Source organism: Columba livia, chromosome 6, assembly GCF_036013475.1.
Source record: "Columba livia isolate bColLiv1 breed racing homer chromosome 6, bColLiv1.pat.W.v2, whole genome shotgun sequence".
Classification (NCBI taxonomy): Eukaryota; Metazoa; Chordata; class Aves; order Columbiformes; family Columbidae; genus Columba; species Columba livia.
This window is the reverse complement of record NC_088607.1, coordinates 36,993,936-37,010,441: the sequence shown is the minus strand read 5'-3', so window position 1 is coordinate 37,010,441 and position 16,506 is coordinate 36,993,936. Positions and strand designations below refer to the sequence as shown.

The following is a 16,506-nucleotide window of genomic DNA, read 5'->3' as shown; positions in this document are numbered from 1 at the left end:
ATTTTGGTGAATTCCCAAACGCTGCCTTCTTCAACACCCATATTCCACCACAAAGAAACTCTTCCCTTTGCTTTGCCCGTAGAAGAAAATCTAAGTTGAATTTAATCCACCATTACTCCTGCCTTCAACTACAGGTAGCACAGGCAGAGTAACCTGAGAGCTGGAAAACACAACAGATACAATTGTTGGAAGGCAGCTGGGATTTTACCTTGTTTAGATCCCTGTGTTCAGTTTTCAGCGCTGAGCTGCCCCGCTGGCTTTAAATGTCTCGACTTCAACTCAACTCCCATTAAAACAACAATTTCAGGTGTCCCGGACAGGCCACAGAAAGTAGAAAACAGCTGGACAGTGGCAACTGCGCTTTTTTTGTTTAGAGAGGCTTCAGACTACCCTGAAAAGACAAAGAACTAGAAAATATGGTTAAAGCCTCATCACACACTCCTTCTTCTTCTTAGGAATCAAAAACAAGACGCTATTTAAATCTCATTTCCTCCTACTGGGTGTCAGGTCGAGGACGAAAGGAGCAAACCATTCCAAACACCGATCACTTGTACATTCAGAAGTCAAGGTGCTTGCAAATAGCTCAGGAGGAGTGGATCTGGTTGTCAGAGTCTGTTGCCTGGGTGGTTTTTGTTGCAGTCTCCAAACAAATAAAAGCTCTCCCGTTCTGATTACATCCACAGAAGAGATGGGGTTCACGAAATCTAATGAGTTTTTCAGACCTGCAACACTGAGAACTTGCTTGGTTGCTTTTAATTAAAGAAAGTCTATCTGCCGTTTTGTCAATTTATCTGAGTGCTTTTAAACACTGGCACTTAAATAATATGAAACCCATCTTTGCCAGAAACCTTTGGAGCAGGTAAGTGCAAGTAAATTACAGCAGCGCAGATTTGAGTAAATCTTGGTCATTCCAGACTCCATCTAAGGTATCACAACACACGCAAGCTTCTTTTTATTGCCCTGACTCAACCAAGGTGCCACTAGCAAAAGGATTTATGGTTTCAAGATTTACATAATAGAGAAGAATTCAGTTGTTTCATCCCTGAGTATCTGCAGATGAAAAAGGGCGGTCATTTTGATGATACAGACTCCAGAAATACGGTAGTGGTTTTTGGCTCCTATTGAGAATTTTGCTTCTTTTAGGAACTGTAACCGATGTTCATCATTAATCACTATTTTAAATTGACATACCACAGCAGTAACAAAAAAAATAAGGCTTTTTAATACACAGTTCTATCTGCCCTAAACAGCCATTTCTTAACTTTAAATGTTTCCCCACAATGTAAAGAAAATATCCCGCTTGCTCTTTGCCCTCTCTCCATTGGATAAACTAATGCCCCACTATTATCAGCCAGCTGAAAATATAGCAAAGCTTGAAATGAAGAAGAAACAAAAGATTTGCAGTTGTTCTCAGCTCTTCGTTAACACTGGTTCAAGAACGCAGTTTTGTGGGGTTTATACTCCCTGAATAGGAAATGGCAAATAATTTGCCCAGCGGATTATTATGGGAAATGCTGAGACGTCGGGTGTCAGCCCCAAAACGGCGCATGGGAACATACAGGAGGACACCAACCCTGCTCGAGGGAATTCACAATTCCTAACAGCAAATCAGCAATTACAGATGGTGAATAGTGGGAATAAAATCCACGAGCACAGTTGGCAGTGTAGTAGATAGATGTGTTTTCTTCCATCTCTCTTTTGTTTTTCTATATATTAACTATAACCTCAAACACTACGTAATGCAACACATGGTGAACCCATCTGCTGCACCAACACCTCTTCCTCTAAAACACCCATGCGAGGAAAACGAAGAGCAGCGATCGCTCTTGGAATGAGCCACTCAGCAGCTCCATCAGCCACAACAAACCTCTCCATGTCCCACCAAAGCCGCTTTCCATCCTCTCCTGGGGATCCCCTGTGAGAGTCGGTCCGAAGATGGAGCAGTATTTGCCTGAACATCGCCATCAAGAGCTTAGAGAACTGAGACCCTGACAGAAAGAACGCATGGACAATGACTTGGAGAGAGGTCCGAGGAGAAGCATTGTGTTGCACTGTTTCTCCGGTTTTGGGGGACTGCTACTAACAATGGCTGCTGTGTGGACTTCACCTGCTGCTTCAGCCAAACCAGCCCCAGCCTCCTGAAAGTGACTGTTATGAGGGTCTCTTCGACCCAGGGACAACAGCTGCCGTCCAGAAGATGTGTTCTCACCTGCAGCCTCAGTCACACCTGTTCCTCACCTGCTCCCCAAACAATGGCCAACGAAAAGGAGCATGCCCAGAAGCTCGCCAAGGGTCCTGAGGTCACCCGATGGACCAGAGAAAGACCCCTGAATGCTGCTGCAGTTGTCTCCTGCCCTCTTCCCGCCACGACGGCACGGACACCAATGTACCATACTGACCAAGTTTCTCTTTGATTTGGCAAAAATGTGACTTTTCGTTGACTCCCAACACAAGCCACCAACCGCACTTGAGCATCTTTCTCCCGTTGCTGCCTCCGAGGCAGTTTGTAGTGTTTGCACGCAGCAAAACCCACTCAACGGCCTCCAAAAGTTGGCCTTTTTCCGGTGCTTTATTTTAACTACAAACACTAATTGAAGACTTGGAGAGACTAGGCAGATTTTCATGAGAACAAAGGCAAACAATCCCACCGCCACGAGAGCATTTAAAGATTTCTTGTGTTTAATAAGAGTTCAAATCAAGGAAAGAAAACTCCACGGTCACAATTCCCGGAGGCAGAGCCGGCACTTTGTCACCCAGCAGAGCCCGTCCCTCGCTTCTTCATCAGCTCTAATTGCAATTGCTCCTGACCCAGCAACTGAAACACAGCAGCTTTCCAATTAATACGTTAATCTAATAAAATGGGGGAGATAAAGCATTCCTTCAGAGAATCAAATTAAATGTTGCCAGAGCTCGCACCTTCCTTATTTATAAATCATTTTTGATTTCAAGTCTTTTGATTCGTAGGAACTGGATATGTGGAACTTGCTTTTCTTTCAGACCTTTTATGTTAGAAACAATGAAAGGGAATAAAAATGGAACAAAGAATGAAAGTTTTAAGGTGCTGAGGTCAGAATAAGGCACCACCTCTCATCTGTGTTCCCAGGGCTAGAAAATGTCATATACAGCAGAAAGCACCTATTGCCCCCCTAGGATTGGCAGCTTTCTATACTGAAGGCGTTTCGGTGGCAAAAGCCTGAGTCAAAGAGATGTTTCAATGCACTGTGATCCCCAGACTCCCAAAGCGGTGAGGATTTGATCCCCTGGCCAAAGAACCCCAAAATGATAATCAAAAATCAATATGTAAGCAGTTGGGGGGGAAAGTCACATGCAGAAATAGGAGAAACAAAGTATATACAACACAGTTCCACAAGCTCTTGCAAATGCAAAACAGTGAAGTGCTGCTTACGAACAGACCATCACCAAGAAAAATCACTATATTGGACAGAAATCAGTTTAGGCACTGACTTGATGCTCAACCTAAAGCAAATCCAAATTGATTTTCTTCTGCTCAGTCATTTTATTTCAATTTCCCCCTATTAAAAGCGCAGTTCAAAGGAAGGAGCTGCCTTCGCTGGATTCTACAGCCAACCGCAACGCCACGAACTGCACGAGAATTTGTCCCTCAGCAATTTGTGTGTCTGGACACTCTCTTCCCTCAGAGAGGACGAGGCCGATGTCCCATCCCCAGCAGGGTGAGGCCGGGGGGATGTCACCCCGTGCCCCCCACAGGACACAACCTCCCGCCCCACCTTGGAGCGAAACGGTTCACCACAGCACCAAACTCCTCACTGCTACAAATCACTGAAAATCCAATACGTGCCAACACACTCCAAGATGAATCATTCCGTATCTCCTCTTTTTTGCCCTGCTGCCTTAACCAGCTCTTATTTTTGCCACTGAGTTCGACAAGCCTGGTGATGATTCAGGTACACAACAAACCCAGGTGGTGTATGAATTTGTCGCTTTCTTCTTCCCATCCCAGACTATTCCCTCTTGGATTAGCCTGCCTCTCGGTGACAATTTCTCCCCATCCCTCCGCCTGCATCCCCTGAGATGCCGCACTGAAGATGCTCCTGCCCACCAAACGAGGAGTAACAGAAGTTCTGCTACATCTTTGTCCATTGTCCTCAACATCATTTTCTCTTGTTGTCTTTTCCTTGGAGGAATCATCCAATTCCACTTTGTCCCACTGCCTGGCAAAAACCATAAAGGTCAGAGAAAAATACAGGCAGTGGAAAGGAGGGTTTAAATGAATTTCTCTAAGGATATATCCATTCATCTCCTGCGACACACGCCAGACTGACCTGCAACCAGACCACCTCTGGCTTGGCCAACCTGGGTTTCTTATCTGTAAGTACTATCAGAAAGGTGTTAATTAAAGGGCTGAATATCTTAAGTCAACTTGTTTCCAGCAGGTGCGATTGTTTTGAGAAGGTCTGAGCAAGCTTTACGTAATTGCTTGAAGAGAACATATGAAGACAACACCCTCCTCAAAGGATTATTAAAGTGAGTTTTAATTAGCAACTGACTGTTGTCTCGTTTTTCCTTGCAGATTCTCCAGGCTACCACGCTCCTTGTAACGTCAGGGTAATTTCTGGGGCTGCAGCTAGCAAGGGAAGTATTTCCATTTAAACATACAGCGGTGGAAAACTCAAAACTCATCCAAGCTTGGCAAGAACTTGCTCACCCACTGCCTTAATCACGCGGGGCGGCAACGAGGTTTGTACAATTAGTGCAGCTGAGAAGCAGAGAAGCTTGACAAGTTCTTGCGCTGGCTTCTGAGAAGACACACACCCTTAGTTTCACCAGGAAAAGACTTATGTCATTTACAGTTTAACAACCTTCACCAACACTGTTTTCCTAAAAACATGGATGGGTAACTGCTGAAACCATCAGACTTGCATCAAGATGGTTTTGTGGGAAGCTTTGATTCCCATTTTGCTCCTGAGAGCATATAGTTTCAGATGCTAAGGCCACTTCTCAAATAAATATAATATCCTTAGTGCGTGAAGAATTCGCTCCTTTCACAAAATCAGCGCTCTCCAAAACTGCCTGCAAAAATACCCATTAACTCTGCTCTGGGGCTGTTCGTTAAGAGGAATAAGAACCACTGCACGCTACGAACAGCGGGTAAATTTCCACTTACTAAGAAGATCTTTTGTGTTATCAAATGAAGAATTACGAAGTTTCATATACAGCTCCAATTCAACTGTTGTTTTGGGTTGTTTTTTTGTCTTTTACAAGAGAAAGTAGCCACCCCAAGCAGCAGTAAAGAAAAACACAATGAAACTCAGTATATCTTTAATATTCAGATCACATGCTTAGTCAACAATGTTCTTCCTGAGTGATCTGGAAACCCTGCTTATTGCCTTTACTACTTTAAGACACTCAACCACCATCCTCAAAGAGGCGACGACTTGAGATATACAGGCAATCAGGTATATCTGCATTATACCACGGGCCCAGGGGATTGGAAATGTCATTTTAGCTGTGAGATAACCAGTGGAGTTTTCTTTCCCTTATTCTAATGCACCATATTCAGTTATTTATTGGAATCAGGAAGGAAAATAAGTGACTCTGCTTTAAGTTGCAAGTAGCATCAAGTTTTGCACATAGGTATTTGAGCAAACAAACCCAAACATACCACAGAAACCACTAAACAAAACCAAAATAGACCAGGCTCTCAAAAGACCTGCGTCATCTTAATAAAGAAGTCACAAAGAATCAGAAGGAGTCGGATCAGAAGAATGAAATGTTAAAGTCTCCTAACTTATTTTTAAAAGACAAAGCTCATCCCGCAGTCATTTATCCCTTTAGGTTCGCAATCTCCTACAGAGGCAGCACCAACTGAAGAGACTGTGGCGACTAATTCAGTGAGTAACGACCCCAAAAACTGTATTATTTCCAAAGCCAGAGTACAGATACCAAGGCGTTCCAGCAAGAGACACCCTGATTTAAAGCATTTCTCTAAATGAAAGCTGGATGATGCCCCTCGACACAGCTTCAGTGTTGTCTGCGTGTCTAATCTCATTACAATCATCATTTCTCCCAAAATAAACCTTGTAAGGATCAAAGTCATCATCAGACTTTATGGGATATTTATCAGAATTCATGGCATTTATTATATCATTTAGCCAAAAGAACAAAGAGATGTTCAAAGCTGTTTGTTAGCAGAGACGGCAACAGTTTAACTCAATAACAGGCCCTGAATTGATCCACATGCCGCTAAGACCTTGGTTCAGTTAGGCCTGGCTGAAACGGATCCCAAAAGTCAAGCTGTGACCTTGTGTGCAACCACACTTGAAAGGATTTAAAGCCAATTATGAGCACGGCTGCTACTCACTTGTGCTATAATGAGAGAGAAAATACCTACAAGTCACTCATTGGCATTGGAAATGAGATTTCGTGCCCGACAGCTGCCAGCAGAAGAAGGGGTGTAATTATCATAGTTTTGCGACGCCAGCAAAGGAACAGACTATAACAACAACGGCAGACACCTCTTCCTTGCAGAACGATCTCTCTGAGGATGGTTATAGTAGTGGCCTTACTCCTGGCCCCAATTTAACCAGGAAAAAAAGGATGCAGTAAAACTAAGTGCCAAGTGGCAATCAAGAAGTTTGCTCAAGAGAAGAGACTTAGGATGTGAAAAAGGAAGCGATAGCAAAACTCATAGTAAAACCTGCTGCCAGTATGATGTCCTGTTGGAGTCACTTGTACAAACAGGTTGAAAATGGACACAGGAACAGGTTAACTACTACGTGATGTAACATTCATGGTACTAGAGGATCGGGTAATTTTAGTTCTGCATTCCTAAGGGGAACTAAACAACGACCATCCTCCTGTTTCTTTTTCTAGGATTTGACCATCTACCCCCTTGCTCTGTTCTTTCCAGCTTTCAGTAACTGTATTTATCACACAAACCTGCAGCTTATCCAGATTCATTGCCACCATCAACCCTCCAAATCTTTAATTAGTCAGAAAAACACGCGTTAGGTTACAACTACAAAGTCCGTTCAGCGAATCGATGAGATGCACTGAAAACAGCATCACTCATCAGAAAGGGCCCGATTTCTCTCCACGACAACGCCCAAGCGCACGTCGCACAACCAACGCTGCCTAAGTGGAGCCAACTGGGCTACGAAGTTTTGCCTCATCCGCCAGGTTCACCTGAGCTCTTGCCAACCAACCACCACTTCTTCAAGCATCTCGACAACGTTTTGGCAGGGAAAACGCTTCCACAATCAGCAGGATGCAGAGGAGGCTTTCCAAGAGTTCGTCAAAGCCCGAAGCACGGATTGTTAAGCTACAGGAGTGAAGAAACTGATTTCTCGTTGGCAAAACTGTGTTGATTGTAATGGTTCCTATTTTGATTAATAAAGATGTGCTTGAGCCTGGTTAGAATGATCTAAAATTCACTGTCCAAAACCACAATTACTTTTGCACCAACCCAAAACAACGAGGAGATGCCCTCCATGGATCCAACACTGCAGCATTTGGGATTATTCCAAAGTATTTGCTCATCATTTGGATTACTCCACAACATAAACCGCGCCCCTGACTGTATGGAAGTTGAGGATTTCCCTGCCATGAGCAGTACTTGTAAAACAGCAAGTGTGTGCATGGGAAAACAGAGTACACCAGCCAAGGTCTTTGGGATTATGGAGAACAGCATGTTTTTCACAAAAAATTCCAGTTATCTTTTCCCGCCTTGTCACTTCTGCCCACTTATTCTCTTTCTTTCTTTCCCTTTTCTTTTTGAAGCACAATTAGGAATTTCTAAAAGGCTTTCTTCTGAACAAAAACTCACATGCTTCACTATTCTGGTACCACTTGTTTGTATTATTCTATCCCATCTGTATGCTTCTGACTCCCTCCCTACAGCATCTTTAAACCACAGAACTATTTACCATCTATAACAGCTCTCCGCTTAACACGTCACCATAAACTCCTCAAGGTCAAGGAGGACTGTGATATCACGTATCCCAAATCTCAACTATTAATCTGAAGTCAAACAAAAACATATTTATGTCATAACTCGCAATGTGATTTCCCTCTACTTATTGTATAACCCAGGACATTCATTAAAGAAACCAGATTACAGGAGAAGCATCAAACACTCAGAGCATGGGATCAGTGCCATCCAGGACTTTCCCCAATTTTGTTTAGTCAGTTGAAGGGGAAAACAATGACTCGTCCTGAAAAAATACATAAGCTTTACTTACAGGGTTTTACAAAGTTTCCCCTTGAGTCTTACATTCACAAGGGTCATATATGCTCTTCTAAGCAAGAGCCGTACAGTGAGAATCAGCTGCAATCATAAGGAAAGCTACAGTATTAACGTAGGACATTCCCATCACCAACAAACCTGAGCAAAAGAATCCGGTGAAGCACGTCTTTTAAATTCCATACTATAAACCATGCCATAAAGAATTTAATTAATTAAGAAAGTGGAACATCTAACAGAGGCTGCAAGTCCAAAGGCAAAGATGAGAAGAACTCTACTTCCCAGCGAAATCCCGAGCCGTTCAACATCAAAGCTCAAAAAGCATCTTACTTTTGACGGTGGCCGTCCGGGTGCAGTTGTAGAGGATGGCCAGCTCCCCAAAGACTTTGCCGGGTCCCATGGTGCACAGCTTCACACCTTCCTTTGTCACTTCAACCTTCCCCTCTGCCGGAAAGAAAAAAGAAAACCACAGATAAGCATTTTAAAAGGGACATTAAATTCTTTCAGACTTAAGTTTTAAAAGGTAGCTGAGTATACTGTGAGTAAAAACACCAGGAGCCCTACAACTTGAAAATCAATTAAATGTCTTATGAAGGAGAGGGCACAAACTCCAAAAAAGTTGCAAAACGGCTGTTGCATATATAAGCTTTCAACACCTGAGTTTTCTTATTGAGTATCTGTACACTCAGGAAATACTACAACACACCACACTCAGCATGAACTTTGTTTCACGTGTTACACTTTCAGGTGAAATTTTCTCCAGTTTTTACGTTAAAAAGGGAAAATATTTAGGTCTTGAACACCACACATGAAAACCGTGGAGTAATTTTGCTCATATTCACTGAGAAACTAATTCCTGAGAACATAAATCCATGAATAACACAGCTATTATCGAAAGGAAAATTGCTTTGACCCGTGGCCATTATGTAATTCCCGTCTCAGCACACCTTTCCTTTTTTAATATCTCCCGAGGGCAGGCTTGCTGTATGGACTCACCAATACACCAATACTGCATCGCGAGGAGACGCACGAGGGATTCAAAAGCAAAGGGTGAATGGGAAGAAAGCAGCTCAGGGGCAGTCTGTGGGTTACAAAGGACACCTGGGGAAGGAACTCAAGATGGTCCCACCACCTTGTGCACACACAAGTGATGCCATGACCAGAACCAGACTTCACTCACTGGAGGAATGGGGGGGTTATCAAGCCTATGACCACCATTTTGGATGTCACAAATAGAGAGTAAGACAAAAGAGTCAGAATTTCATAGATTCATAGAATAATTTTGGCCAGAAAAGACCCTCAAGGTCATCGAGTCCAACGATATCCCACCCCTGGCACTGCCCCATGTCCTGAGAACCTCACCTCCGTCTGTCCATCCCTCCAGGGATGGTGACTCCAGCACTGCCCTGGGCAGCCTGTTCCAATGCCCCACAGCCCTTTGGGGAAGAAATTGTTCCCAGATCCAACCTCAGCCTCCCCTGGCGCAACTTGAGGCCGTTTCCTCTGCTCCTGGTGCTTGTTCCTGGGGAGCAGAGCCCGACCCCCCTGGCTCCAAGCTCCTTTCAGGCAGTTCAGAGATCAGAAGGTCTCCCCTCAGCTCCTGTTCTCCAGCTGAACCCCCAGGTCCCTCAGCCGCTCCCATCTCACTTGTGCTCCAGCCCCTCACCAGCTCTGTTCCCTTCTCTCAGCTCACTGCAGCACCTCAAGGCCTTTCTTGTCATGAGGTGATCCTGCCACCCCTCTGGCCACCATTTTGAGCCCTGAGGTGATTCTGGTGCCCCCAGGGCCACCATTTTGTGTTTTGACATGATCCTGGTGCTCCTGGGGCCGCCATTTTGTGCACTGAAGTGATCCCGCCACCCCTGGTGCCGCCATTTTGAAGCCTTTGAGGTGCGGGGCCCAAAACTGCCCCCAGGATTTGCGGTTTGGCCTCCCCAGTGCCCAGCACAGGGACGGTCACTGCCCTGGGCCTGCTGGCCACGCTATTCCTGACACAAGCCAGGATGCTGATGGTCTTTTTGGCCACCTGGGCACACACTGGCTCATGTTCAGCCGCTGTCACCAACACCTCCAGGCACTTTCCAGCCGCTCTTCCCCGAGCCTGCAGCGTTCATGGGGTTGTTGTGACCCAAGAGCAGGACCCAGCACTTGGCCTTGTTGAACCTCTGACAATTGGCCTCAGCCCATTTCAAACATTGTTTTCCCCCAAAACAACACACCAACAAAAAAACCCAAACTTTGAATACTATGAAACAAATTTAGACACCACATACCTACTAGACACGGAATAAGGTAACTCAAATTGAGCAGAAAGCTTAAAGTATTTCCATAGCAGAATAATGAAAGAGGTAAAGCAGGTAGAGGTGGATGGAAGAAGGCCCCATATTTAGGCAGGGCAAATTATAAAGAGCACAAAATATTTTGTAGGGAGTGGTGTAACAGACCAAAATCTATTGCTGATTAAAAAATTACTTTAACAATCTCCTTATTTATTAACTAAAAGTTACTGTTTGATAAATGTCACAACCTGAATGTTATACAGCCTGTGGATGTGTAAAGATTGTGGCTGTGTGTTCTGTAACAAAGAAGCAGAGAGAGTTTGGAGCCAGTGATTATTAACATTTACTACAAGTTATTACTACTAAGCAAGTGCATATATACATTTACATATCTATATACACATACTTATAATGCTATAAAACTACAAGAAAGCAAGTACATATTTCAACAGTAATAGCAAGTCTCAAAGTATCACTAATAAAAGACTGTCTAACTTTCCTTTAAAAGTCAATTTATTTTTCATTATTAGTTTTTACAAAGAACAAACAAAATGTACATAAGTATCAATCTACTATGAAGGGCAAAAATAGGTGTTTATCTTCAGAATGAGCAAAATTAACTTTGAATGGTGCCTCACACGCTCCTAAATGATTTTGAATGTATTTGTTCTTTTAACAAGACTGAGTTAAGGGATTTTTCTGGGAAAAAATAGAGAAAAAGCGCTCTACAACGAATATACACAAAGGGAATGAGTTTACCCCACTTTTAATACACGGGAAGTATTAGCTCAGCTCCCATCCATTCACAGCCTGTTTGTCACATGTAGAAAACTGAGCTCTCGCTGCCAGACCCTGATGACAAATTCCTGCCTGATTAGGGCAAAGGGCTTTGAGATGTGAGCCGGAAAGCACAATATCACTGAGATTATTTTTATTACAGTCTTGGTGACCCTTTTACCGCATCAACCACTTCTCCACTAAGCAAGGAATGCGTTGGTGATGACATTAAATTACTAATGCAAACAGCACAGAGAAGGCTTCCTAGTGAAATATGGCAAATATACAAATGATGGTCTAAAAAATAAAACTAACGCAAGCTAATTTCTCTTAGAAAAGAGGGGTCAACTTCCAAAGTTGAAGTATTTTTTAAATCGAGTTATTCCACCCACTGAAGTCTGAAGCAGCAGCTACAAGGTTCAGCAGAAAACCATCAACTTCAGGCCGTAGAATTGTCCAAATTCAATCTGGTCTCTGTTTCACGGCAAACCCAAAAAGCCAGCGAGATTAAGACAAAAATCCTAATTAAAATTTATTATGAGCCAAGGGTTTGGCTATCAGGCAGAAAAGAAGCCAGCAGGCATGTATTGATGAATTTAGTGAGGATTTTCTAGATCAGAATCGCTCAAATTTGGAGGCGCTTACCAACAACGACACTTCACCGCTTCACAATTTCAAAGTAAATTAATAATAAAAAATTAAATGCTCATTTAACATCTATATTCGAACCAATTCTATTCCTAACACTGACAGCTGAAGCACAGAAGAGGTGCGGGTGGGCTGCTTCTCGTTCGGTATGGTTTAGTAATGAATGTGCTGTTTAATTACAATTTATTGTACCGGAGAACATCTCCCCTCCTCCTGTGGTGTAATTAAGCAAGCTGGAACATTAAACACCTAACAATGAACTAAAATGAAATAAAAGGGTGTAACCCAGCTATAAGTAAAGGGAATGTTACCCATTTTCTTTTCCTGGCTGGCAGCTGTGCAGCGCAGTTTGCCACCCCTTGCTTTCATGTATCAACCAGATAAAGAAACCTGAAGAAATGCAATACAATATTGATCAATTAACAGAGCTAAATTTGCAACTTCCTTTGACATCTCCGTAAAGCAAATGCTAAATAATGCTTCACTCGAGGCAAGAAGAAAAGACTGGAAAATACTGCGATATTGAGCATTATTGAATTCAACATTGATATTTAATTTAGAGCGGAGTTGATTTTGTGGAGCTTTAGCTTGCATCCAATCTATTTATTTCTATGGCAGCTGTGGGAAACTATTCCATATTGATGGAGAGCAATGCATGTTATTTTTCATACAGAGCATCAAATCAAATTAAAAGATCTCATTGTCTTCGCTGCCATGGAGAACTCCCCAAGAGCAAAGCTTCCCAGCTGCATTTTGGTGGTTAGACTCTGGATTTCCCTCAACTCCCTTATTCTTCCCCATTCCCACAGGGCCAGATTATACCCTGATCTCCCCTAGGTGATGAGTCACTTCATTAATGGGCCTTCACCCCATCGCGTTGGTGCTTTTGGCACGGCAGGTTTCCCAAATCAATTCTCTCGCTCACAAGGAACACGAGGAGGTGACCAGCGAGGGGACACGGAACAGAGCGATCCCTCCAGAAGCCACCGGCAAAAGCTGCCAGGAATCACTTCAGCCACACAGAATTCCGAATATTTGGGGTCTGGCAGATGCTCAGAAGTCTCAATTATAAGGGAGGTTCTTTGCTTCTTTTTCCAGGCTTTATTATTTAAATCACATCCCACCTTTGGCAAAACTCATCTTTATGCTGAAGTTTTCTACCCTCATTCCTGGAATTCAAAACCCAGCAACCTTCTTTTATCCTCATTAATTTTTTTCCAGGAATCCTCCTGGATGACAAGAGCCAAAGTATTATCCTAATTCTCTTACATAGATTATTATCTACATGCTATTCACCCAGAAATAAAATTTCCACATTGTCAAACGCTTTCCCATCCATTTTTTCACTTGTCAACTCTCCTTAGCAGCTTATAAATTCAACTACTCTTGCTGCCTCCTAATACTTTCATGATACTCACCATTTGCACTACTACTGTCACTTGAAAACCAGAGTCAGTTCGCAAGATTACAGGGAGACGCGCTGAGATTTTGGGAAAAGCAGCTTTTCCTACGAGATCCAAGTGGGAGCAGCTTCCCTTGCTGCTCTGGCCCCACGGTTCCCTGAGCCAGAGCCAACGCTTCTGCAAATTAAACTCTACACACTAATTATGTTGTTGTGGCAGAATGCAAACCCCCCTCTCTCCCTCAGTATGGAAGGAGTAGACCCATCTCCCTCTCTCTGCTGTTTGAGGCTGACAGCTGCTTTTGTTTGGCCCCAGAGCCCCCTGGCCAGGGCCATTAGGAGAAGGGAGTGCTGAGGCGCCAGGGAGCCGCTGGGCGCCCGCGGCCAGTGTGGGGGATGTTTGGAGGCTTCAAGGGCACCCGCAGCCAGGGTGGGGGTGCAGAGAAGCTTCTGGAATGCCCACAGTCAGATCTGATCAGCCAATAAAAAACGGGACTCTTGTCGAGACTCGGCCCATTGTCGCGGGTCTCTCGGAGCACGAGCGAGATGCTGCCGCCGAGAGCCGCCCCGGGATGGAGACTGCGCTTGCCTCGCCACCACGGCTGTGAGTAAAATTAACCCTCGCAGGATTGTGAATGTATTTATACTTTTTGTGCACATATGCACGTATAACTTTCCGTGCTAAATACGAGCATGTGTAAAATTAATCCTTACAGAATCGCAGGTGTATTTTCCTTCCGTGCACATTTGCACGTGTAACTTTCCATGCTCAATACAAGCACATATATAAATTATTTCCTCGCACAATTGTGAGTATTCTCCTCCCGTGCTTCCACATAAGCACATGTAATGTTCTGTGCACATTTGCACATGTAAGTAAATTAACCCTCACAGGATTGCGAGTGTATTATAAATCTACCCTCGCACAATCGCGAGTGTACACTTTCCGTACTCACTACGAGTACGTGTATCTCTTTAAAAATAATCCCACACTGTGTTCAGGCAAGTGTGTATTCGTCTCGGACTCAGGGACGGCTCCGGCATTGTTTTGGGTGAAGCCACGTCCATGCACACTGTGGACCGCCTGTTGTATTAGTTGCTGCCCGTTAATTTTCCTCAACTGATATCCGAACCTGTATTCAAGTCACTTTTGGAGTGCTAAAACCCTGTTTGTCACCGGTTTAATAAAAGTTGTTTTGGACCCTGTTGTCCCCTAAACTAACCTCGGGGTGCCTCCGTGACAGTTGTCATTGTAAATTTAATTGCAACGCAATTAAAACTTTAATTGCTAAGTGGCTAGTTGACATCAGAGCCAGTCTGATTAACATTTGATAATGTTTGTGTTTGTTTCAAAACAGATTGATAATGGTCTGCGTTATTCACGGGGTTGTGCCCAAGCCACTCTATGTCTTAACGGTGGTGTCTGTAGAATATCATATTTCCTAATGACAAATATTAACGTTACTAAAAGTAAAAAAGCTCCCGGCTTGTGTCCCGATCCAACCCCACATATACGTTCCGCCCCGGATTGCGGCATCACTGTCCCATGCTCAGCCCACGCAGTGACAAGAAGTTAATTCAGAGTCATTGTAAGCAAAGAAAAGTAAAAATTGAAGCATATACAGAAAAAGCAGGATGGGATTTGCAAAACCCGCGTGCACTTGTCCTGTGTAATAACACCAGCAAAGCACACAACCCGTTCTCGTTTCGAGGAGGACATTCGGTGCTTTGTCACCCTGAGTCCATCCAATTAAACATTAAATAACATCTTTGCATCCACATCCCTCAAATAAATGGAACTATAAACTAAACCACACTAATGTGACTCTCTCAATTAGTAAGATAATTTTTTTTCCTCCCAATAATTAAACGGTGATTTTCTCTTTCCGGGTGCAGCAGAAAACAGATTAAGCTGACCGGAGGAATCTGTTGGCCTGTGTGTCATTTCTATAATGGGCAAAACCCTTGTGGTGCGTGAGCGGCTCTCCCGTCCCCTCCTGGCTCCAACACACGTGGAATTCCTCTTGCTGTATCAAGTCCAAGCCTTCTGTGACTCACAAGCCCAAACCAGCCCCTTAGGTGCTTCATTTTAAAGCTACAAGAATAACTAAGAGGATTTTTAAGAATTCAAGCTGCATTTCCAATTCCAAAACAGACCCTTTCTTCTGTCGTCCAGTAACACCTTTAACACCCGGAATGAGACACTGACATTGCCAGTTGTATTCTTCCCCCCCAACATCTGGAGGGCCTAATCCTTTCTTTTCAATTGCACATCCTAGCAATGCCTTTGAGACGTGAATAAGGGTCATCAGTTTGATCATTACTCACATTATTGGTCCCTTTACAGATCCTAGACCCATAGAAAAAGGAGAAAACTAATTATTCATTCCATTTCCATGCAAGGTTTAAAAATAAAAAAATACGTAAAATAAAAAATAAAGAAGGCTATGTTACAGAAATCAGGATCTAGATTTCGTCCCGCAACTAACTCTAGAACAACAGGAGGGGTGGGAAGCATTTTATTTTGTCCGTGCAGTTTTGCACCTGGACTGTGGCTTTATTTATTGGATGCTATTCGAGCTCTGCTCTAAAAACAAAATTATAACTATCTGTAATTAGTTTTCTTTAGGAAATACCACTACGGATCTGTAGATTTTCCTGAACAGCACTGAATATATTTTCAGAAAATGGCCCTGACACTAAGCAGGAATTGTCCCACCAAAGAGTGACAAAGGCATTAAGCACCCACGCTGAAATGCCCAATAGAAAAGGCTCAATATTGAGTTTAATTTATTTTACCAACACTTACCATATAGACTTATCCTGAAAGCCCAAATCCACTGACTTTAAATATAGCTTCCAAGTATTCAGCACGTTGGGAAATCTTTGCCAAATTTTCAACCGTGCTGCACTGCAAATTGTTGCAAGAGTGTTTGGAATATGGAGAAAAACAACTTTTCCTTAGACGTCTCCCTGGAAAAGACTAAACAGCCTCTGATGCTGTTTTTTCCTGAATGGTTTCATTTGAAGCCACCACCTGCAGCAGAAGGTTAAAGCTCAACCTTTCAAAGTGTTGCGATGCTGGGGAACCGGGAGCAGGTTTGACGATGCTCAGCATCTGCTCAGCCTTGAGATGAATGACACCACGGAGCCTCATCTCTAACATCCTCACAAAA

General features: G+C 43.4%; 1 protein-coding gene across 4 annotated transcripts in view; it reads right to left on the bottom strand.

Annotated features, from left to right (window-relative positions):
* Nucleotides 1-16,506, bottom strand: part of PRKG1 (protein kinase cGMP-dependent 1) — a 442,922-nt gene that overhangs the window by 254,137 nt on the left and 172,279 nt on the right. For all 4 annotated transcript variants that reach the window (XM_065068161.1, XM_065068160.1, XM_065068162.1 and 1 more), the window contains one exon: nt 8,555-8,668. In XM_065068161.1, coding sequence (XP_064924233.1) covers nt 8,555-8,668 — 114 coding nt within the window. The remainder of the gene's footprint in view (nt 1-8,554; nt 8,669-16,506) is intronic.